Source organism: Ammospiza nelsoni, chromosome 13, assembly GCF_027579445.1.
Source record: "Ammospiza nelsoni isolate bAmmNel1 chromosome 13, bAmmNel1.pri, whole genome shotgun sequence".
NCBI classification, from domain to species: domain Eukaryota; kingdom Metazoa; phylum Chordata; class Aves; order Passeriformes; family Passerellidae; genus Ammospiza; species Ammospiza nelsoni.
In genome coordinates, this window is record NC_080645.1 from 19,987,040 (window position 1) to 20,011,349 (window position 24,310).

General features: G+C 60.0%; 1 protein-coding gene across 1 annotated transcript in view; it reads right to left on the reverse strand.

Annotated features, from left to right (window-relative positions):
* Positions 1–859: 859 nt before the first annotated feature.
* The window catches only part of GSE1 (Gse1 coiled-coil protein), a 105,481-nt gene continuing 82,030 nt past the window's right edge, over positions 860–24,310 (reverse strand). Inside the window, exons 3-17 of the mRNA XM_059481344.1 lie at positions 16,212–16,430; positions 12,156–12,355; positions 10,607–10,788; positions 10,248–10,445; positions 9,664–9,855; positions 8,962–9,284; positions 8,298–8,622; positions 6,135–6,715; positions 5,514–5,626; positions 4,768–5,038; positions 4,542–4,664; positions 4,066–4,434; positions 2,891–3,151; positions 2,422–2,525; positions 860–1,504 (exon numbers count right to left, since the gene is read on the reverse strand). Coding sequence (XP_059337327.1) covers positions 1,370–1,504; positions 2,422–2,525; positions 2,891–3,151; positions 4,066–4,434; positions 4,542–4,664; positions 4,768–5,038; positions 5,514–5,626; positions 6,135–6,715; positions 8,298–8,622; positions 8,962–9,284; positions 9,664–9,855; positions 10,248–10,445; positions 10,607–10,788; positions 12,156–12,355; positions 16,212–16,430 — 3,596 coding nt within the window. The 3' untranslated portion in view covers positions 860–1,369. The remainder of the gene's footprint in view (positions 1,505–2,421; positions 2,526–2,890; positions 3,152–4,065; positions 4,435–4,541; positions 4,665–4,767; positions 5,039–5,513; positions 5,627–6,134; positions 6,716–8,297; positions 8,623–8,961; positions 9,285–9,663; positions 9,856–10,247; positions 10,446–10,606; positions 10,789–12,155; positions 12,356–16,211; positions 16,431–24,310) is intronic.

Below are 24,310 nucleotides of genomic sequence, written 5' to 3' on the forward strand. Positions count from 1 at the left end.
CAAACTGCCTTAGAGCTGCTCTGATTGTCTTGGTATTTTTATGGGGTGACAAGGACACCCCAGTGCCACCCACCCCCGAACCCTCCGCCCTCTCCACGCAATTCCTTGGGATTTTTCCTTTGGCAGATGGAGCCTGGGCAAGGCTCAGACACCACCCAGCACTGTGACACCCACGATGACCCAGCTGGAGCAGAAAAAGCCCCAGAAAGCAAAGAAAAAAGGGTAAAAATAAAAAAAAAACACAGAAGGGTGGAAAGGCTCAGCTTCTCGAGGGCCTGGTGGTGGGACAGGACCTGCCCCAGTGGAAAAGGGGATTTATTTTTCCTGGGTTTCAATTCTTTTTAAAACATTTCAATATCTTTTCTGGCCCGACCAGCAGCAGTACAAACACTAAAAGCAAGTTAATCCTTTTGCCAAAGGAAAAAAAAAGGAAAACAAACTAGAAAGAAAGCAAAAACAGGGAGGGAGAAGGAGGGGGGGGAAAAAAAGGAAAAAAAAAAGCAGAAACATCTTAAAAAAAAGGCAAGCTTTTTATAACAATAATTAAAGCAATAAAAACATACAAAACTTTGTTGTTTTTTAATATATATACACAGTACAAGGCTGAAGCACCTTTTTATTTTTTTCCTCTTTTTTTTCCGCCTGTTCAATCCCAAAGCCGGGGTGACAAAGTGACCCCACGCGTGTCCCTGCCCCTTCCCCACCAACCAGGAACAAAAAGGGACCTTCAACCAGTTTATTGACTTTATTTTTTGATAGCGAAGTGCATTTCCAGGGGGAGCCCCGGGCTGGGGGTGCCGTGCTGGGAGCGGGATCCGGCAGCACCCGGGGCCCCGCCGGGTTTAGTGTTGTCGGTGGAGTCTTTTCATTGTCTTTCCTTTTTTTTTTTTTCTTTTTTTTTTTTTTTTTTTTAGAAAAAAGAACCAAAGAACCAACAAAAATGAGCGTTATAAAGTGTGGGTGGGTGGCGGGGGGTGCTTCAGAGCCCCCCGAGGAGGGGACAGGAGGGGACATGCCGGGGGCTGCTGGCCGTGGGATGGGCTCCCGGCTCCTCCCGGCTCCCGTTTGCTTCATGCATGGCACATTCTCCATTTATTTATTTCTCTTTTTATTTTTTTTTGTTTGTTTTGTTTTCTTCCTTTTATTATTAATGATTTTGTTGTCATGGTTTGGGCTTCTTCTTCTTCTTTTTTTTTTTTTTTTTTTGTTTTTTTTTTTTTTGTTTTTTTTTTCCCGTTCGGTGTTGTTTTTTTTTTTTTTAATTTTTATTTTCGTAGCTTCAAACCTCCCAGTGAAAAATATTAAATATTCAAGGTAATAAAATAGATTATTATTTCTAGACTATATGTTCGGCCTGGCCCAAGGAGCGTCACCTGGGATACCCCTTGAAGTAACCCCTAGACCACTGCATTGCAGGCAAGGCAAGGCACTTCCGCAGGTGATCCAGCTCGGCTTGCAGGCGCTCCCGCTCCGACACCATCTTCTGCTTCTGGCTCCTCAGCTCCTGCAGGCAGCAGGGATGGGAATGGTCAGACAGCTCCAGGGGAGGGGAACGGCAGGGGGAGAGGGTGGGGAGGGTGCTGGGAATGGGCAGTGCAGGGAATGGACAGGGAATGGGGCAGTGCAGGGAATGGGCAGTGCAGGAAACAGGGAATGGGGCAGTGAAGGGATGGGCAGTGCAGGGAACAGGGAATGGGGCAGTGAAGGGATGGGCAGTGCAGGGAACAGGGAATGGGGCAGTGAAGGGATGGGCAGTGCAGGAAACAGGGAATGGGGCAGTGCAGGGAATGGGCAGTGCAGGGAATGGACAGGGAATGGGGCAGTGAAGGGATGGGCAGTGCAGGGAACAGGGAATGGGGCAGTGAAGGGATGGGCAGTGCAGGGAATGGGGCAGTGAAGGGATGGGCAGTGCAGGGAACAGGGAATGGGGCAGTGCAGGGAATGGGCAGTGCAGGGAATGGACAGGGAATGGGGCAGTGAAGGGATGGGCAGTGCAGGAAACAGTCATGACAGGGAATGAGCAGTGCAAGGAATGGACAGGGAATGGGTGCTACAGGGAATGGGTGCTGCAGGGAATGGGCACTGCAAGGTTTGGGAAAGAGCACGGAATGGGCAGTGCGTGGATGGGGCACTGCACGGCATGGGGGCTGCAGGGAATGGGCAGTGCAGTGTTTGGGATACAGCACGGAATGGGGAACTGCAGGGAATGGGTGCTACACAGGATGGGTGCAATGCAGGTAGATGGGTGTGCTGTGGGAGGATTGGGGTGCCCAAGAAGATCCCAAGAAAGTTGGGCACCCACAGATCCTGGTGCCCAGGGCATAGTGTGCCATAGGGATGGGGTGCCCAGGGGATGGGTGTCCAAGGGGATGGAAGACTAGGGGATGTGTGCCCAGGGACTGTGTGCCCACCCCCACTCACCGCCATGCTGTGTGACAGCTGCTCAGCTGTCAGGCTCAGGGTGTAGTGCTGGGCCTCCAGCCGCCGGCACTGTGTCTGCAGCACCTGGCGCTCCAGGTTTTGTTCTGCAACAGCCAAAGGACAAGGGCTGAGCACGGCTCCTCCAGCTCCCTGCACCACCCACGGAGAGTGCCAGCCCTGCTCTGGGCTCTGCCCAGCCAGCAGTGATTGCCCCCAGCATCCCAGAGCGTTCCCAACCCTGGCACTGCCCGTGGGGAACCTTCAGGGAGGACACTGGGCAGCTATGAACACACTGACTTTTCATGCACACATTAATTTTTGCAAAAACAACAACACTGCCTGTTGCTCTCATGCTGCTCCCGCACTGCTGGAGACCCCCCAGTGCTTCCCCGGCCCACCCCAGCAGAAACCAGCGACACCTCCCAAAGCACAAACTGGCATTTCACCCTCCCTGCCCAACACCCCTTACCTTCTATATGTTCCTGGTAAGCTTCAAAAATTGCCTCGATCCCTTGCCACTTGGGCCTGGGGTAATCTTCCTCCTCTTCCTCGTCTTCCTCCTCCTCCTCCTCCTCCTCGTCCTCGGAGTCCCGGGGCAGGGGGGGCAGCGGCCGGGGCGGTGCCTCGGCCGTGCCGTTGTGCGGGGCCAGGCGGGAGGGCGCCTGCAGCTCGGGGATGTTGTAGTGGATGGAGGTGTCCAGCTTGTGGTTCTGCTCCGCCGCCGTCCCCCCTGTGGGCAGCCAACAGTCAGCCCCTGCCCGCTCCCCTCAGCCCCTCAAGGATTAATTCCACCCTTCCCAGACTTTTTGGGGTATTACCGGCGGGTTTTTATCACTCCTGGCGCACTGGGAAAATTTTATTTATTTCAACCGCTCAATGGAGTGAGTTTGGAGGCTTTGGAGCTGTATTATCCCTAATCTTCAGCTCCAGCAATGAGGCTGCCAGTGCCAAACCCTGGTGGGGGACAAGGGGGTGATATCCCAGTACCCAACCAGGCTCCTGCATCCCTGCCGCTTTTCCTGGACACCAGGGAGAATTTCTTGATTGGCAGGGCTGTTAAACACTGGAAGGAGCTGCCATGAGAGCTGGTGGAGTCCCCATCCCTGGAGGGATTCAAGGAGGGCTCAACGTGGCACTCAGTGCAGAGTATTACTCTATTACTTTAGATTTGTAAGTTAGGCCTGTGAGGAAGTTATTGTTTTGTGGTATAGTAAATTCTCTAAGAATCCCTTAATAAATTATCAATTAAGTTTAAATGCTGTTAAGTTTTAGTGCTGTTAAATTTAAGTTAAGTGCTGTTGAGCCTTTAAACATAACCTGTTGATCAAGTCCAGCCTCAGTTTAGAACAGAGATCTACTCTGAACTTGTGACTCAACACAAGGGTCTTCCAACATTCCTTTTTGTCCTTACCCTTTCCTATCCTTTTGTTTCCCCCACCTCCAGCCTCCACACAGATTATTTGGGGTTTATTTATTGACTTGGCATTTTTGTTTGCTTTTTCTCAGAGTGTTTTAACCATCCAACAAACAGGAGAGAGAGAGAACCTTGCCAACGAACTTTGTTGTGATCCTGGTTTTACCCTAAACCTGGCTTTGCTGATGATTCTTTAAGTGACTTTAATTCCCAACAACTTCCAAGGTTACCTTTGTGCTTCTGCAGCGCCTTCTGCGTGGACTGCAGCACCGACTCGTGGAACTGGTGGGCAAACTCCTCAGCAATGAAGGGCTCCCAGGGCTTGCTCTTGCCGTTCATGCTGTGGGACAGCGGCACCGGGATGTCCTTGGGCAGGGGACCCCTGACGTAGCTGAGGATGCTCAGAGCCTTCTTCCCCGGGTGCCCATCGCTCAGCCGGGGCTTCTCCGGCGCCGTGCCCGGCTCCTTGGGCCTGCCTGGCTCCTGGGCTCTCAGCTGCTCCAACCTGGAGGCTTCTGCCACCTTCGGCACCTCCGGCACGGAGACGGCGATGCCCACGGGTTTATCCAGGTCCAGCAGGAGCGGAGGCACTGGAGGCTCTTTGGGAAGAGGAGGAGCAGTTGGCTGCAGCCAGGACTGTGTGTGCCCCTCAAGGCAAAGCTGTGCCCCCCAGCCCAAGACCAGGGCAAGGACCTGGGCCACTTACCAGTGCTGGGGGCACCGGGGCTGTCCCGCGGGGAGCTCTTCACCACCACGGCGCCCGGCGTGGTCTTCTGCTTCATGGCCTGGAGCATCTCCACCAGCTTCTCCTTGTCTGCAGCATGGGAAGCTGAGCTTTAGTGTAGCCTCAGCTCAGCAGAGCGAGCTCAGGGCCCCAGGCAGATCCCCCAGAGCACCCCCAGCCCCAGCATGCACAGGGCCATGGTTGTTACCTTTCCTCTTCTCGGCGCTGATGTGCGTGAGGTTGAAGATGGTGAGGAAGCGCTTCTTCTCCTCGAAGTTGGGGCTGTTGTTCATCTCGTCGGGGCTGTAGCGCGTGGAGAGGGGCAGGCGGGGCGAGGGCGTGCGGCGCTTGTTCTGCACCGTGGGCGGAGAGGGGCTCCGCTCCCGCAGCATCCGCCGCCGCTTGCGCCGCTTCTGGCTCAGCAGCTCCTCCTTCTGCTGCTGCGTGGTGAGCCCAAAGAGCTGCAGGAACTCCAGCTTCTGGGGCGAGCAGGGGCACAGCAGAGCAGGGTCACACCCCATCCTCGCCTTCATCCCATTCTCATTGCCATGCCCACTGCCATCCTCATCTTCAGTCCTATTCCCATCCTCATGCCCACACTCACCCCTGTTGCAATCTCCATCTCCATTCCCATTCCCATCCCCATCTCCATTCCCCATCTCCATTCTCATGCCCATTCCCCTCATCCTCATTTTCATTCTCATTCCTATCCCCGTCCTCATCCCAACCCCATTCCCGTTCCAATGCCCATCCTTATCGCCATCCCCATTTCCATCCCCATACTTATGCCCACCCTCAGCCCTGTTGCAATCCCCATCTCCATCCCTATCCTCATCATCCCCCTGGTGCCTCTGCACACATGTGGGGCGATGGCTACATTGGGCACTGGGAACTGGTGTAAAGGAGGGGCTGCTCCGCCAGGGGACAGGGAGGGGACAGGTGTGCCACCAGTACCTCAGAGGACGTGTCCAGCTTCAGCGGGGGCTGCTCAGCCACGCAGCGGAGATGGGCCCGCACCTCCTCCTCGTCGCTGTCGTCACAGGAGTCATCCAGGTCATAGTAGTACCCTGGGGAGGGGGAGAGGCTGCTGGGAGGCTGGGAACACCTTGGGGACCTGAGGAACCCCACTGGGGATGGGGGTGCAGCAGGGTAGGATGTCAGAGAGGAGTGATGTGGGGAGTGCAACCCAATGGAGCCCTGTCCCTTCTCCACCAGCTGTGGCACCTCGGAGAGCATGGCCCATCCCTGTGTATCCTCTTGGCATTGCTCTGGGACAGGTGGCAGGGGGTCAACGGGGCACAGGCTGCGGACACCGTGGCGGAGCCCCCATCCCACTGGAGCGGGGACAGCAATTCCAGCCCCTCCCAGCTCTCTGTCTCCTCCTCATCGCTGTTCTCATCCCCACTCCATCAGCCCCATCAATATTTAAAACCCTCTTATTAGCTCCAGTTCATCATTTATTCATGGGGCACGTCTGCAGCGCAGCAGGGTTTACCGAAGCGCTCGGAACGTCGGCATCCCCGGGAGCCCCCCGGGAGCCCCCCGGTGCCGGGGGGGACACCCCTGCTCCCTCACCTTTCTCACGGGCCTCCCGCCGCCGCCGCTCCTCCAGGTCCAGCTTGCTGACCAGCCTGCGGTGCTGCTGCACGAACTCGTCGTAGATGTACATGGGGTCCTGGGCGCGGGGCTGGGGGGGCCTGTAGGGCGAGCTGGGCTTGCTGGCCTCGGGGAACGGCGTGCCCGGGGCTCTCTGCTGGCTCAGGATGCTCTGAGTGGACTTTTCCAGCTCAGCTAGGAAGGGCGTGTGGGTGAAGGCCCCGTGCTCCGGGGCGCCGGGCTCCCGTCCCGGCGGGTATTTCTCCAGAGCATCCCTCTTCCTCGGGCCCTCCTCCAGCTTCTCCGGGCAGAAAACCCTCTCCACCTTCACCAGAGGGATGCCCTGGCGGCCGGGCTCGAAGGGCGCCGGGTGGCTGTGGAGGGCGTGGGGCTCGGGGAGGCGCCGGGGAGGGTCGGGGGGGCTCTCCATCAGCGAGACGGGGTTCCAGAGGGACGTGGTGACGGGGTGGTGCTGGGGTTTGGGGGAGATGAGGGGTGGGGGCCCGCCAAAGTGCTGCCCTGGCTCCCGGCTGCTCGGCTCGTGGCGGCTCGATCCCAGCCTGCGGGGAGAGGAGAGCACCGGGCAGTGAGGAGCTGGCACTGCCAATGGAGAGCTGGCAGCGCTCCAGCCCTGGGGGATTTTGGGGGAAAACACGCCTGTTAGGAACACCCAGAGTGGTTTATGCACGTGGGGCTGCCACACTTGTCCCCTCCACGCCACAAACCTGAGGGATGGGGGCAGAGTTAGGGCTGTGCATGGGCAGGTTGAGCATGGATGTGGCCGCATCCCAGGAGCACAGGGCTGGAGACCCCAGCCTTGACCCCGGCGTGGGGACAAGTCAGCCGCCAGCCCTGCCACAGCCCCGTGGCGAGGGCAGCACCCCGGCACAGCCCTCCTCTGACAGCAGGAGCCGGAGCCAGCCCGTTACAGGATAAATATTTCATGTGCCCAAGCTGTGCATTTAACACTTTTCCGCTCCAGCGCCCCGGAGCTCCGCGCGCGGAGCAGCGAGTTCAGCCCAGCGCCGCCGCGGAGTCACCGCCTGCCCCCCGGGATCCATCCCTCTGCCGCCCCGCTGGGTGCAGGAAAAGGATGGCGATGGAATATCCCCAGCTGCAGGTGTCTGGGGGTGACCTTGCTGCCTCCTCTCTGCTCTGGGGTGGGAGGAGCGGATGGGAAGGGAGCCTGCGGCGGGCGCTCGCCTTTGTGCCGCCCCGTGATCCTCTCCTTATTATCCTCGATGAGCCGCGCTAATCCCCTGGATACCCAAAAATAACAAAGGGAGCAGGCGGCAGAGCTGCCTGGATGAGCCTGCACCGCTTAAATGCTCAGCCACGGGGGCGAGCAAGGCCCTGTCAATCAATCCGGGGCTGTGGGCACGCTCTGCTGCCCCCCAAACTGCCCGGGCTTGGCACAGGTGCCCCCCAAACGAGGCATCCACCACCCAGCCCCACTGCCTGGGAGGGGGGAGCTGCAATTAGCGGGGCTGGTGGCTGGGCAGCACCTGGCCACTCGCCGCTGGCCCCCGGCCACCTCCCGGGCTCGGCGCCTGCCGCCGCGCAGATGTCGGGCACCAGGAACGCCTGGTGCTGCCAGCACAGCCGGCCTGGCTGGCACTGCGTGGCAGGAACCCGCTGGCACCGGCCAGGCACCGTGGCTTCGGCTCATGGGATGTGTGAGGGGCACGGCCAAGGGGTGGTGGATGCCTGATGGGGGGCAGAGGAGGGTAAGGGGGTGGGCACAGCCACAGGTTGGGGGGAAAAGCCTATAAATCATAATATCAGGGCATCACAGAATGGTGTGGGGCGAAAGGACCTTAAAGATCATCCTATTCCAGCCCCTGCCATGGACAGGGACACCTTCCACAAGGGCAGATTGCTCAAAGCCCCGTCCAACCTGGCCTTGGACACTTTCAGGGATGAGGCAGCCACAGCTTCTCTGGGTACCATGTGCCAGGCCCTCCCCACCCTCACAGGGAACAACATCTTCCCAATACCCCACATAACCCTGCCCTCTTTCTATATAAAGACATTCCCCCCATCTTATCATTCCTTTCCCTTGTCCTCCCCAGTTAACATACAGATATTCCAGCAAGGACAGCAGTGACATGGGAAAACACAGCCCAATCATCCCATCCCTACCTGGGGTGCTCGGGCCGGTGCTCGGGCTCAGCCTGGCTGGGGGCACGCCCTATGTCCAGGTGCTGCTCCAGCACTTGCTGCCGGAACTCCGACACCTGGGACTGCCGATCCTCCTTCTCCTGGCGCAGCCGGCGCTGCCGGGCCAGCCACTTCTCCTCCTCGTTGGTGCGCTGGATGAGCAGCGCCGTGGCCGCGCTGCTCCCGGGCAGGGGGAACACGCTGTGATTGGGGATGAGGCTGGGCACGGGGTGGTGGGAGCCCGGTGGAGGGTGCAGAGGGTGCTGGATGGGCTTCGGCGTGGGCAGCACCGAGTCCTTGAGCTTGTCTGCGGTGGAAAAGGGGTGACGGAGAGTCAGGGTGTGGAAAAGAGGGGGGATTTTGGGGTGAGCAAGGACCTGGAGCTGTGGGGCAGCCACCGGTCAGAGCTCAGCTCAGGGGGCTGCCCACTCGCTGCCAGCCCAGCTGCTGGGCACGCACTGGGCACGGTGCCAGGCCAGCCCGAGTCAGATGGCACAGACACTGCTGCCGCAGCTGGGCTCCTGGCAAAGCAATCTGGCAGCCAGGACGGCCCATCCCCGTCCCCAGCCACCTCCCGGGGCCACCAACCCCCTCAGCTTTGCCATCTGGAGGGAGAGGGGAGCAAGGCGGGCATTACGGGCATTACCTGCTCTGCTGGGTGCCAGCGGCTCCACTGCCTTGCCCCGCTCCTCGGCCGGGTGCCCCCTCAGCCCGTGCAGCTCGGCCACGGGCAGGAAGGGCCCCTCCATGGCTTTCACCATGCTCAGCTCCTTCTCCCGGGCGCGCTCCCGCTGCCTCTCCAGCTCCCGCTCCCGCTCCTTCTCCCGCTCCCGCTCCAGCTCCTTCTCGCGCTCGCGCTCCCGTTCCCGCTCCTTCTCCCGCTCCCGGTCGGCTTCTCGCTCCCGCTCCTTCTCCCGCTCCTTCTCCCGCTCCCGCTCCCTCTGCCGCAGCTCCTCGTCCATCTGCAGCCTGCAGAGAGAAAAACAAAAACAAAAGCACCAACCCCAGACATCCCTCTTGGAGCATCCCCCTAAAATCAACCCTGGATGCCTCTCAGCATCTCCTGGAACACCCTTGAACCTCAAACAATTCCTTGGCACCTGCCAGCACTCCCAAATCCCTAAGTCACCTGCCAGCATTCCTAGAGCACCCCAAAACCACCCCTGGTCCTCTGTCAGTATTCTTTGGAGCTCCCCATCCATACCCACACCATCAGCATCCTTTGGAGCTCCCCATCCATCCCCTCACCATCCCCATCCTCTGGAGCTCCCCATCATCCCCATCCTTTGGAGCTCCTCATCCATCCCCATGCTCTGGAGCCCCCCATCATCTCCCCACCATCCCGTACCTCTCGGCGGCGAGGCTGGAGATGCGCTCGGACTGCAGGGCAGACAGGGACGAGTGGGAGAGCTCGGGGGGGTACCGGACCCCCGAGAGGTGCAGGTGCATGGCCGAGGGGTGCAGGGGGGGCAGCGAGCCCGGCGCTGGCAGCGGGTAGAAAGGGGACCTCAGTGCTGACAGGCAGTACGACTCATCCATCCTGGGGAGGCAGCGATGCTCAGACAGGCAAAGAACCCCCCAGGTGCCTTCCCAGGAGCCAGATGGGCCAATAAGGCCTCCCCAACAAAGAAGATCTTAGAACAACGATTAACGGAACTCCACGAAAGCCAGGGTCCAAACTGGGATTAGATACCCCACCATGCCTGGCCCTAAATCTTGATGCTTGCCCCTACTAAAGCATCTGCCTGAGAACTACAAGCACCAACGCTTAAAACTCTAAGGACTTGGTGGTGTCCCAAACCCACCTAGAAACCGCTGCCTTCTACTGGGAGAAAGGGATGGAGAGCCCCAAAACGCCCTCAGTGCTCCCACGTCCCAATACCCCAAAGCTCAGCTCATGCAGAGGTATCTCCCAAGGCTTGGAGTGCCCACCTGAAGGCGGGATGAGGGAAGGGGTGGTGTGCCAGGTAGCTGGGGTGGTAGTAGGCGGCGGCGGTGGCGGGGTCGAGGCCGAGGGGCGGCAGGGAGGACATGCGCAGGTCCTCGGCCGTGTGGTAGGGACGGAAGCTCCGCAGGTAATCCTCGGTCACGGCGCTGGGAGGCACCACGTGGTGCACGGGCCGCTGCAGGCTGGGGGGCAAGGAGATGGTCACCATCCCTCCCTGTCCCCCCAGGAGATGTCACCTCCCCCAGGTGGGAGCAGATGTCACCTCTCTCGCCCAGGTGGGAGCAGAGCTCGCAGGGGACGCCCTCGCCCTGCGACCATTCCCATCCGTTCCGAGCAGACTCACTTGAGAGGAGGGAAGCGGGAGTCCTGCACCACGGAGCTGGGGGGCAGCCCGAAGGAGTAGGGGGTCCCCAGGAGGTGGGAGGGCACGGTGGGACCCCCTGCCTTCTCCTGGCTCAGGGGGGGCTCCGAGATGAGGCGCTCGCGGCCGGCGCTGCTGCTGCTGCCTCGTGACCCTGCTTCCTGCTGCAAGGCCAAGGTGGGCATTAGGGACAGCAGGGGATGGGGAATCACTGCTGTGTCCTCACCCCAACACCCTCAGGAGTCCCCAGCGTGCCCCGGCTGGCACCAGCACCCAGGGAAGGATTCATCTCCTGCATCCAGGCTTTGGAAGGGCAGCTGGATGGGGTGGGAGGCTCTGGAGGCTGCATTGAGGGGCCCCAGTGGGAAAGGAGGTGCTGAAGCCAGGGCAGAGCTGAGGGCAAGACACCCATTACCTGCCTGGAGATTTATGGCTGCTTTGTTCTCCGGGGCTATTAATCACCCGGGAGGAGTGACACGGCCGGGGGGAAATCCAGGCGGCCTTTGATAAGGGCCATAACCCAGGGGTCAGCCCACAATCCCCCCGGCAGCAGCACCCTCCCACAGGGCCTCAGCTGCTTTCCATCAGCCTCCAGCCCTGGTGTCAGCATGAAGGTCACCCCCTCCAGCTGGGGAGGGACCCCGAGCAAGGGGGAACAACTTGGGGTGACAAGAGACCCCACAGGATCTGACAATTAGTGGGGCGACCCCACCAGCAAGACAAGTTTTGGTTTAAAAATGATGATTTTTCATCGCACCTTCTCCATTCAGCAGCTCAGGAGGAGGAGGATGGTGGCACCCACAGCATCCCCCAGCCCGTGCATCCCTCCCCACCCCACCCCACCCCACCCCATCCCATCGCATCCCATCCCATCCCATCCCATCTCTCCCCACCCCATCCCATCCCTCCAGGGCAGGGCCAGCCCCGAGGTCACCACGAAGGGTGAGGTGTCCCCATCATGCAGTGTCAGACAGACACCCCCACACTGGGTTAATCCCCACACCGGGGGTGACACGGGGGGCACACGGGGCTGGGGAGCACCCTGACACCCCACACACCCCTCTGAGCTCCCAGGGATCCCGGTTCCATTTATCTCCTCCTCTCGCCCCAGGCGTTTCTCATCCCCTAGCCTGCCTCTCTTTGTGGTTTAATTAGTCTTTCCAAGTGGCATAATCCCCCCGGGAATCTGCTTGTAGCATGCTGGAGGAGAGGAGAACCACTAACGATGCTTCTTAATTAGCTGCTCTCCCCCCTATCCCTCCCTCCTCCTCCTCCTCCTCCTTCCCTGCCCTCCCCTCCGGATGGTGACAACAACGGGGGGACACGCTGTCAGCACGGTGCCAGCTCGGGGACACAGCAGGGAGGGGAAGGGACCGAATGTGGGCAGCACATACACGATACCCCGTACCCTCCAGCCCCAAAGCCAGCCCTATGATACCCCATGCCCTCCATCCTTCAGGGCAGCCCCAAAGCCAGCCCTATGATACCCCATACCCTCCATCCTTCAGGGCAGCCCCAAAGCCAGCCCTACCTGTCTGCCCTCGCTCCTCCAGACGCCGTTGACCGTCTTGGTGGGGGCGATGGTGACCACGGGCGGCGTGCTGGGCACGCTGTGTCCCCCCGGGGGGACAATGATGGGGCCCATGGGGCCACGTTTGGGGGTGCTGGCAGGGGAGCTGTGGTTGGTGGCTGGAGAGGACACTGGGGACGACTCACTGCTCAGTGAGGAGCCTGGAATTCAAGCAGAGATTGAAGAAGTTAGGAGAAAGGGAGTTAGCTGGATGGAGAAACCCTCTGGAGGAGCTGGAGGATCTGAGGGTGCTTGGAACCCTTCAGGGTTGGGATGTTCAATTGGGAATGTTTCAGCTTTCAGGATGCTCCAATGGGACACTGGGCTTGGATGTGGACCCCAAAGTCCCATCTCTGAAAGAAAGAAAGAGGCACAAAGACCACAAGGGCAAAAAGAAGTGAGAATCGATGACACCAAGACCCTTGAGGACACCAGGAGAGAACCCAGAGGCTGAGTGGATGGAGCTGCATTGCACACTGCAGGGAGCAGGGTTGGGGCACTGGGATGCACTCAGGGTGTTCAGTGTCCTGCCAGACTCCCAAACTGGAGGAGATTCCCCATCTTCCATCCCAGAAGTTCCCAGTGGTGCTAAAGGTGGGATGGGGCAGCCTCTTGCTCCCACCTAACAGGGACTCCCAAACCCCCAGTCCCACAGAGCCCCTTGGCACAAGGCAGACCCAGAGACTCCTAATGCAGCTGCAGGAGCTGCCAGGGACAGGCCAGGGCCTCTGGGGACACTGGGATGAAGGAGGGACTCCCTGAAACCCCTGGGCAAGGCTTTGGTTTCATTTGCATAACAATCTGTACTTTAAGTTACCCCCACCCCAGGGATGCTGGCCATATTTCCAAAGGGAAAACAGAAATGGAGTGAAGGTGGAGAAGGGGAAAGGCAGAGAAATCCAAATTCCATATTAAGCAGGGCACAGGGAGCCTGGTGAGAACATTTCCCATTCCTCAATCCCACCTGGGCAGCCTGGGGGGCTCCGAACCCCAAACTCTGCTCCCTCCATCCCAGAGTCTGGGTCAGGGGGAGATCCCAAAGGGCCAGCAGGGATCAGCTGAGGAGTGGGCTGTGGTCACAGGATGGGGTGACAGCGATGCTCCCAGGCAGTGAGCGGGGCACAGAGAGAGGGCTGAGTGTGCAAGGCATGTCCTGAGTGTGCAGGGCGTGTCCTGAGTGTGCAGGGCGTGTTCTGAGTGTGCAAGGTGTCCCCTGAGTGTGCAGGGTGTGTCCTGAGTGTGCAGGGTGTGTCCTGAGCATGCAAGGTGTCCCCTGAGTGTGCAGGGCGTGTCCTGAGTGTGCAAGGCGTGTCCTGAGTGTGCAGGGTGTGTCCTGAGTGTGCAGGGTGTCCCCTGAGTGTGCAGAGTGTGTTCTGAGTGTGCAGGGTGTGTCCTGAGCGTGCAGAGCATCTCCTGAGTATTCAGGACATCTCCTGAGTGTGCAGGGTGTGTCCTGTGTGTGCAGGGCGTGTCCTGAGTGTGCAGAGTGTCTACTGAGTGTGCAGAGTGTCTCCTCACCTTCCCAGCGTGCAAGGCCACTCCCCTGAGTGTGTCCCGTGGGCACAGCAGCCACTTCCAGAGTGTGCCAGCATCTCCTCACATTACACCCCACCTCATGCCCTTGCCCTCCCAGACCACACAACCCCAGGAGGGAGCCAGGGGCTGGGAATGCCGAGGGAAGCAGGAGCATCCCCGGGCTGCAGGGTGGGAAGGAAGGAAGGAAGGAAGGATGCTCCAGAAGGACGCTCTGTGGAAGGATGCTCAGCAGAGCCGAGGCCGGGAGCAGCATCCCGCTGCCCTCCCTGATTAACGATCCCCGAGTCGCCCCGAATCGCTTTCATTTGAAGAGCAGCGAGGCTGGGGGAAGGAGAAAGGCTGTCCCCGACAAAGGAGGCCGATTTGACACCCACTGAAGTCTATCTTGTCAGCGCAAGGCCAACAACAATTAGCAGCCTAATCCCCTCTGAGCTGGGAAGCCATTACTCACCACGCGATAGCGTTAACAATCAATACCATCACAATGAGCCCGGCAATTAATGAAGCTAAAGTCTTACTTCAGAACCTTAATTCTCGCTGTGTGGCTTTAAACGGGAGGGTTTGTGATCGTTATAATTAACTGGTGGTATTCAGCCAGGAGTTAGTCAATGAAACTAATCTGGATTGGAGATGACAAGAGGCACAGTGTGATGGTGTCACCTTTGTTTTCTGACCTCCCGCTTCCCCGCTCGGCGATAGCAGATTAGCAGCCCGGGCTGACAGGCAAATGTAATTAACAGCTGAGACCCTGACGGAGAACTGGGAACAGAGGAGGGAGGGAGGGGTGGGATTAAACCCACCCTGAGGACAGCCCCGGGCAGGACAAGAGGCGGCAGCCCCCGGGCAGGCGGTGGCTTTGTGAGGCTCTGCTGGGAAGGGGTGGGTCAGGATGAGCCCTGGTGGTTTGGGATGCTGTGGAGCAGCAGGGGATCTCCCCAGGGATGTGCCAGCACACCTGTGAGCCCATAAAGCTGGAACAAAACCAGTGATCCTGCGTGGATCCGGCATCTGCCACAGCAGAGCATCTCCCGAGCTGGGAAGGGAAGTGGAGGGAGCATCTCCCGTTGTGGGAAGTGGGTGAGGATTTCAGGGAAAAGCAATTCGATTCCTGGTGCTAAAAACCACAGCAAGGAGAAAAAAGCCCTTCCCAACACACACCCAAACCCACACGGATCAAAAACCTCTGGGATGAGGCACCCAAATGGGCAAGGGAGGGGTTTTTGCAAATAAACCATGCAGGTGTTAAGGGGAAATCCAAAGGGAATGAGGCTGCTTCTCTCCAGTGCCACAAAATCCATGCCCAAACCTGCTGATGTCCCTCGGGATGGGCTGAGCAGCACAGGGAGGGCACAAACTGTGGGGTGGGAAGGGGGAAAAAAAAGCAAAATAATTCCCCAAACTCAATCAATCGCTCCAAAGGAAGCAGATGGGTTCCAGAGGAAGCAGCTGGGAAAAACCAGGAGCTTCCAGTGAGGATAAAGAGTTACAAGGACCTGGGATCCCCACACTTTTCCTTGGGAGCAGCTGATGCTTCAGGCCACGGCTGTGCCAGAGATTTTTGGGCTGCAACGAGAGTCTTGTAGATGATGCTTCCAAAAGGGATTTTCCAAAAAGAGCCCCGCAAAAGGGGTCCTGGGAGAAGGATTGTGCCAAGGGGGCCTTTTAAATAGGGTCATCCAAAAGGATTTTGCAAAAACCATCTTGCAAAGGGGTTGGGTGCAAAAAAACATCTTGCAAAGGGATCAAAGTGCCCAGGCAGTGGGTAATGATCCGAGGGGAGCACCCACCCATGCAAATAGCAGAGATAAAGACTATTTCATCTCAAATTGGTGACACCAGCAGTCTCCTGAAACACTTCCCAGCCTGGGCCCTGGCTGCCTCCCCATCTGGCTGTGAGAGCCCCGGCAACTCCCATGGGACACACTCCCTGTGGAAGGGAAACCTCGGGGTGCTCACACCCCACATCCAAACAGAGACAGGGAGGTGATGGAGGATGTGGGTGACAAGGGCTGGGCACCCCTGGGGCTGTTCAACTGGGAAATTTGGCTGAGGAATTAACAAATTTGGGGAATCTCTGGAAAAAGCAGCGTGGTGGGAGGGCACAGGGCTGGTCCCTGCCATGCTGTGCTCTCCCAGGGCACAGTGAGCGATACAGCACTCGGATCACTCCCGATGAACTGAAGAGTGTGGGTGACAAGGGCTGGGCACCCCTGGGGCTGTTCAACTGGGAAATTTGGCCGAGGAATTAGCAAATTTGGGGAAAAGCAGCGTGGTGGGAGGGCGCAGGGCTGAACCCTACCATGCTGTGCTCTCCCACGGCACAGCGAGCACCCGGATCACTCCGGATGAACTCAATTCCCAAACTGCCCCCTCCAGACACGGCAATAGTGGGGGAAATAGCAGGAAAACACCAACTCCAGCTCCTGGGAGAGGCACCAGCGATTGTCACCGCCCCGTCCCTGCCCCTGTCGCCGTCCCCACCTCTGGGCTCCTCGGCCTGCTTGGCGAGCTTGCGGAGCGCGGCGGCGAAGCTGGAGGAAGGTGCTGCCTGGACGGACAAAGTGCTGCTGGCGGCGGGGCTGCCATTGGGGACGATGGAGCCGTTCAGGGGCGACGGGGTCAGCGGGCTCACGGTGGCCGTGGTGCGGGTGGCCGTGGAGAGCATTCCTAGCGACGGCGACTTCGGCTCATGGCTCATGCCTGCCAAGCAGAGACAGCGGGTTAGGCACGTGGAGATGGGAGCCTCAGTTTCCCCCAGCAGCTCCTTTTTTCTAGTTTGTCATCCCACTCCCCAGAATGCACCCCGAGTTCAGGTAATGGGGGGAAGCGTGTCTCAGCATTCCACAGTCGCCAGGATAATGGAGCAGGAGGGCTCAGCAGAGCTCTGCAGGGTGTTTTGGGGGACACAGGGACTTCAGCATCCTGATGCAGGTGGCGGGGAGAGGTGCAGTCCCCCGACTCGCATGGTGCTGCCAAAACTCAAAGCATCACTGCTGCACCCCTTGTTGTCACTATTGCACCCCCAAATCCAACCACTGCATGCTCAAATCCTCACCATTGCACCCCTAAATCCTCATTATTGCACCCCTAAATCCCAACCACTGCACGCTCAATCTCCACCACTGCACTCCTAAAGCCCCAATACTGCATCCCAAATCCCAGCCACTGCACACTCAAATCCCCACCATTGCACCCCTAAATCCTCAATATTGCGTCCCTGGATCCCCAGAGCTGCACCCACAAATTCCCACTGCAGCATTCCAGGACTGACAATATTTTATCCCTGGGTCTTCAGTACTGCACCCTCAAATCCCCAATAACACATCCCTGGATCCCCAGAACTGCACCCTTAAATCTCCAGCACTGCACCCCCCAATATACCCCAATATTGCACCCCTAAATCCCCAACACTGCACCCCCCCAAAACCCCAATATTGCATCCCTGGATCTCCAGCACTGCATGCCCAAATCTCCCAATATTGCATCCCCGGATCCCTAGCACTCCACCCACCAAAGCCCCAATATTCCATCCCTGGATCCCCAGAACTGCACCCTTAAATCCCCAGCACTGCACCCCTAAATCCCCAGCACTGCACCCCCCAAAACCCCAATATTGCATCCCTGGATCCCCAGAACTGCACCCTTAAATCCCCAGCACTGCACCCCCAAAACCCCAATAATGCATCCCTGGATCCCACCCCCTGCACCCCCAAATCCCCAGCACTGCACCCCCCAAAACCCCAATATTGCATCCCTGGATCCCCAGAACTGCACCCTTAAATCCCCAGCACTGCACCCCCAAAACCCCAATATTGCATCCCTGGATCCCACCCCCTGCACCCCCAAATCCCCAGCACTGCACCCCCCAAAACCCCAATATTGCATCCCTGGATCCCCAGAACTGCACGTCCAACTCCCCACACAGCCCCTTCAAATCCTCACACCCCAAATCCCCACATTGCCCCCCAAAGTACCAAGGTCCTAAAGGGCACAGTGACCCCAAAAGTGCGGCTCAGGTGCTGAGCAGGAGCGTGCAGCCCTCCCCGAGCCCCCCCAGCTGTCACACCAATTGCTCCAGGGCTCTCCACCTCCCAAAACAGCAACTGCTGATGTCAGGGCCCTTAAAATAGACTTCACCCAGCAGCTTCATTAACACCAGCCTAAAATTAGCCCGGCTCCCAGGTGGGCATGAGGATGGGGGGGTCGTGGGGCAGCCCCCAACTCCCAGCGGGGCTGGAGAGGCATTGAGCACCTGGAGCATCCATCCACTGCAGAGGGAGGGCGGATGGAGCATCCCCGAGCATCCCGCGGCAGCTCCAGCACGGGCAGGAGGGCGGGGGGCGCCTCGGGAGCCGGGGGGGCACGGGGGGCACTCAGCGTGGATTAATCTTTGCCCCCCGGCCCCAGGAGAGGCGGCCGGCGCGGCGGCGCGCTCCCCTCTGCCCTCATTATACAAGCATTTATTAACTCCGCTGCTCTCAGCCATTGACTGCCGCCTTGTCGACACGCTCGGGCTCATGTAAATTCATTACCGGAACAGCTGGGAAGCCAACCCGCCACGCCAGCCCGGCCCCGGCACCCCCGGGCTCTGCTCCAGCCCCGGATGGGGGCTCGGTGCCCCCTCCCCAGAGCGGGCACCGGGATCTGCCTGCAGCACCAGGCGCCCACGCAGCATCCAAAGGGGACACGGCACTCCAGGCACAGCCTGCAGCTCCCATGCACCGCCTGAGCAATGCCCCACATCCACCAGGTACTGCCCCACATCCACCTGGCACTGCCCCACATTCCCCAGGCACTGCCTGGAATCCCCTTGGCACAGCCCGGCATCCTCAGGCACTGCCCCATATCTCCCAGGCACAATCCTGCATCCCCAGGCACTGCCTGGCATCCCCTTGGCACAGCCCTGAGTCCCCCAGGCACTGCCCCACATCCACCAGGCACAATCCTGCATCCCCAGGCACTGCCTGGCATCCCCTTGGCACAGCCCTGCACCCCCTAGGCACAATCCCGCATCCCGAGGCACAATCCTGCATCCCCTTGGCACTGCCTGGCATCCCCTCGGCACAGCCCTGCACCTCCAGGCACTGCCCCACATCTCCAGGCACAGCCCCAAACACTTCCCAGTGCCCCCCAGCTCCTCCCCACCTTTAACCCCACCACAGCCCCCATTTCCAGCCCCAGTCCAGGCCTGGAGATGCTTTTCCATCCATCACCAGGGATCAGCAGGCTGGCACAGGGGCACGGGGCCGAAGCAGGGCATCACCCGTGTGATGCTCAGCTGATCCCCAAACGCCTCCCGGCCAACTGCTGATCCCAGCGGGATTTGCCAGGCGAGCTCAGGGCAGCGAGCGGCCGGGGCAGCGTGCGGGGAGCTCTCCTGCCCCCGGGGCTGAGCCGAGCCGCTGCCCCAGCCGCGCTCCAAACCAGTTCTGCCGCTCCCTGCCCGCGATAAAATCGGCGCCTCCGCCCCGGCTGGGGCCCGAGCAGCGCCGCTCACCCGCCGTGCCCCGCCGCCGCTGGCGTCCGTCTGTCCGGGCGTCCCCGGGCTGCTCTGCGGGACGGCTGCCAGCTGGGGAAACTGAGGCACGGGGAGCGGGCTGGGCGGGAGCATCCACACCGGGATGGGATGGGATGAGGGATGTGGGGCTGCATCCCCCCATCCCTCCGGCATCCCCTCATCCCTCCGGCACCCCACTGCCAGCACGGCGTGGGCGTCGCTCACCCCTGCGGGTGGCTGGGGACGCCGTGACGCCCCACAGTGAGGTGGGGCCCCCCCCGGCCCTGCCCCTCCCCGGCTGCTCCTCTCAGCAGGCGGATCCGTGCGGAAAAACAGGTCAAGTTTGGTGCCTGGAGCGGCCCGGGGTCACGGCAGCGGTTGCCTCAGCAGGGCGGGGAGAGGAGCCCCAAAACGGGACAGTATGTCCCTGCAGTGTGCCCAGCCCTGGGTGGGTACAGCTGGCACTGCCATGCACCTCCCTGGCAAAGCGATGCCTGAATCCCCCCACGCACCGGGGCAGGGGGGCTTGGGGACACCTGGGTGCCCCGCTGAGGGCACAGGGGGAGGCCGGGGAGCTGGCGATGTGTCACCGTGTCCCCGTCCCTCCCACAGCATGTGCCCGGGCACAGCAGCACAGGGAGTGTCTGGCATTCCCGGTGCCCGCTGGCTGCGTGCCCGTGGAGCAGGCACAGCAGGAGGAGGAGGAGCGGGCACGGCAGGGTCACCGCCACGCTCCCCGCAGTGCCACACACGGAACCACCGCGGGGCTGGCACCTCCGGGGGCACAGAACCCCCCAGCCCCGGCTCCTGGAGCCCCCCCGAGCCCCCGCATCGCCGGCGCAGGGCTGGGAGCCGGGAGCTGGGAGCGTGCCATGTTCTCTCCATCTGCTCCTGATGATGCTGGCGGGTTTTTTGGCAGCGGGAGCCTCCTCCGGCAGCGAGAGCAGAACCAGTCTGGCTGCCTGGTGGGGCTGGAGACAAATAAAAGCCCTTGGCAGCCGCTGCGGGCAGGCAGGAGCGGGCAGCGAGGGGCAGGGACGGGCTCCCAGCACCCTGAGATCCCCGGGCACGGGGTAGGGCTGTGGGGAAGGGGGAATTGGGCAGGTTTAGCGCCTCGGCTCCCATTGCCCCCTTCCCAGCACCTTGAAAGGCCTCTCTAATGAGCGTGGAGTGCCCTTGGGAGCAGATTGCCATTGAACTCGACCTGCACCAGCCGCCCGCTCTTACAGCAGCTATTTTGAGCTGCCGGGCTCCCAAGTGCTGGAACTAATAATTTATTACCAAATACGATCAGGCAGCAGCTCCAGCCCCTGGCAAATGGAGCGGAAAAAACCCCAGTGCGGCGGGAAGCCGAGGGAGTGGGGAGAGACGAGAGCATCCTGCATCCTCCTCCTCCTCCCCGGGGATGGATCCGCACCCAGCCCGCAGCGCCGCAGCTGGGACGGAGCCCGCTCGGCCAAACCCTCCGGAAGGCTCCACCACGCCGATTGCTGCTGCTTCCCCGAGGGATTTGGGGTGCTGAGGATCCCCCCCGAGCCTTTCCCCCCCTCTCCCGCTCCGGAGCCGCATCCAGCTGCACGCTCGGAGCAGGAACAGCTGCTCCGCATGGATTGCCGATGCTAATGGCCTCGCATTGTCAGCCCCCCTTCCCTCCGTGCCTGGAGGCAGCGGGCACAGCCCCAGCACGGAGGGCAGGGGGCCAGGCCCAGCGCGTGCTGTGGTGGCCCTGTCACACACCCTGTCACCCCCTGGGGCAGAGGGGACAAGCAGAGGTGACCAGCTCCCCTCCCTCCTGGTGATGCCCTGCACGTTTTCCACTCCTCATTAAAGCAGCTCTGCCGCCGCACCTCCAACATGCTCCATTAATTAATTAATTGATCGATCCCAGCCCGTGCTCCTGCCCTCCCTCCCCCCTTCCCAGCACGGGTTGGTGTCCCCAGGTGTCCCCAGGCACAGAGAGATGCAGTCACAGCCTCTGCCCCCAATTTTAGGTAGAACCCAGGGCCCATCCTGGGAACACCCCCTTGGAGGGGCCCGGATGGGTTCCCCGTGGTGAGGAGCCCCTTGGGTGGGATTTGGGCTCCCTGTGGAGCATCCAGCACTGTTATCCTGGAGGCTGGGCCTCCATCGATCACTCCTGCATGGACCATTGATCTGGCAAACGACAACAAGCAAACTAATAAGAGCTCGTTTGGAGGGTGCAGCGCTGGGGATGGAGCGAGGCCGGGCGCTTTCCCTCCCTTCCCAACCCTCCCGTGCCCAGCCCAGCAGCCCTGGGAGCCTCTGCAGCCCTCAGGAGATCCAGCCAGGGGAAAATTTACTTTAAAGCAACTTCCTGCCCTGTTTTAAAGCTGGGAGCTTGGAAAATCAAGCCCCTGTGCCCCAAGGATGCTGCTGGGTCCTGAATCCCCTTTGCTGCTTCAAGGTTGGGCTGGCAGCTCCTCCTGGCTCCTGATGCCCAGATCCAAGTGCCAGCTGCCTGCTGAGGGTCCCTCTGCTTTGGGGGGAGTGGGGTACAGCCCTCACCCCCTCACCCTGGTGCCTTCTGGGGCTCTTCAGTGGCTTTGTGGGGCAGTGGGCACTCCATGGGGCTGCCAGGCACTGCCTGGGAGAGACTGGGATGCTGGGAATTGCCTGGAGATTTGGGAACTGCACTGGGATGTTGGGAATTGCCTGGAGGAGATTTGGGAACTGCACTGGGATGTTGGGAATTGCCTGGAGATTTGGGAATTGCACTGGGATGCTGGGTATGGTCTGACAGAGCTGGGCACTGCCCTGATGGGCACCTAATGGCCCTGCCAGGCACTGTTTGGGGCTGCCAGGCACAGCACAGCAGCACTAAATGGTGCCACTGGGCACTCCCCAGTGCCACTGAGCATCGCTGGGCATTTCACAGCGCTGCTGGGCATCCCCTGGAGGTGGCACTAGGCATTCCCAGATGCCACAGGGCACTGCACAGCAGCACTGGGCATGCCATAGAGCTGCTGGGCATCCCCTGGAGGTGGCACTGGGCATTCCCAGATGCCACAGGGCACTGCACAGCAGCACTGGGCATGCCATAGAGCTGCTGGGCATCCCCTGGACGTGGCACTGGGCATTCCCAGATGCCACAGGGCACTGCACAGCAGCACTGGGCATGCCATAGAGCTGCTGGGCATCCCCTGGACGTGGCACTGGGCATTCCCAGATGCCACAGGGCACTGCACAGCAGCACTGGCCTTTCCACAGAGCCCTCGGGCAGCACCTGGGTGGGAGCCAGGCACCACACGGTGCTGCCAAAACTTACACAGAGCTACCAGCCACGAGAGCAGGCAATGCCTGGCACCCCCAGGCCGCTCTCCCGTGCCCACACGCCCGTGCCCCATGTGCCCAGGTGCCCAGGCTGGCGCAGGCATGCAGCAGCAGCAGCAGCAGCAGCAGTGCATTGTTTTGGGCGCAGGATCCCTTGCCCAGCAGATGGCAGGTATAACAAAGCAGCTTGCTGCGGCCAAGCCAATTATTTATCTAATTATGATTTACCACTTAACCACATGATCTTTCTGCAGAGTTGTAGGCAATTAAAACCGGGGTGATTATGTGGATTATGCAAATCGGCTGGAGCCGGGCGAATAAAATTGGAGATTAGAGTTTCGCGCAGGCTGGATCTTGCATGGGGCAGGTCCTGGAGGGGCAGGGGCAGGGCAGGGGGCTGCAGAGAGGGGCAGGGGGCTGCAGAGAGGGGCAGGGGGCTGCAGGCAGGGCCAGGGGGCTGCAGGCAGGGCCAGGGGGCTGCAGGCAAGGCCAGGGGGCTGCAGGCAGGGTGGGAAGCCAGGACTCAACCAAGGGAAAGGGCTGCAGGAAACAGTTGGCAAGTGCCAGGACAAGCTGAGCAGATGTTTTGTGCCACCCCTATGAAGCACAGCCAAAAACTGCCCCCATCATGGGTGGGTGCCCACAGGGGATCCCTGCTGCTGGTGGGCGACTCTGCTGGCACCAGGGACTCCCCAGCACCCACCCCGAAAAGCTGAGAGGGGTTCCACAGCGCAGCCCCCATCCACGGGGCAGCTCATGGCAGGCATCAGGGGCAATTAATAACAGGTACTAATAACAGGTATTAATAACGAGTACTAATAAGGGGCATTAATAAGGAGCATTAATAAGGAGCATTAATAACACTGCCTGGCAGATTACGCCGCCCGCCCTGCTTGATATGAGATTTATGGATGGCGCAAAGGCCGGAAATACAGGAGCATTAATGGTAATTCCTCGTGTCCTAGCAAAGGTCACAGGCAATCTCCATCAATCCCGCTGCAGAGCAGGGGGTCTGGGCAGCATGGGGGGGTCCAGGCAGGATGGGGGTCCCCCCTTTACCCCCAGCACTTTCTGGTGGTGCAGCACGGGCCAGAGTGAAAGGTTTTACCTTGGGATAAGAAATTATCCCTGGCAAACAGAATTTGCTGTGTGGATTTTCATTTTCCTGATCGGTGCGCCACGTCTGAGCTATGAGATGTTGTGGAGGTCTGGGGAAGACCTTGGGTTTCTCCAAGCCTGAGAGCACCTCCAGGGTCACCAGGGCTGCCTTAATGTGTGTTTCCCTTTTCATAGAGCCCCACAAAAAATGGGGGAAGGTTTGAAGGAGAAGAGATGTCCCTGGAGCCATTCTGCTGGAGATGGGGACGCTGCCAGCACTGGTGGGACAGATCCAGCACGTTCCTCATGGCAAGGAAGATCAACCAAAAGCCCAGCAAGGGGAGCAGACCCCTCTTCTCTTCCCACGCCGGGATTTAGGGTGATTAATGCCAGTGATCCCATGTGCGGGAGCTGGGAAGGCCGGCCCGTGCCCCCGTGAGCAGCATCTTTCCTTTTCGCCTACAGTAATCCTCAGCCTTTCGAGCAAATTATTAAAATTCACTTATATTTAATCTGCCTGCTGGAATTAATTGAATTTTTACGCTTGGCAAATGTCAGTGGGTGCACGCTGCCTCCCAACGGGGACCCGGCTGCAGGTGCAGCGGGCACAGCCCCCGGCTCTCAGCGCTCTCCAGGGATAAATCCCACCCTGGAGCAGGGCACGGGGTGCCCACAGGGTGCCCTGCAGGATGCC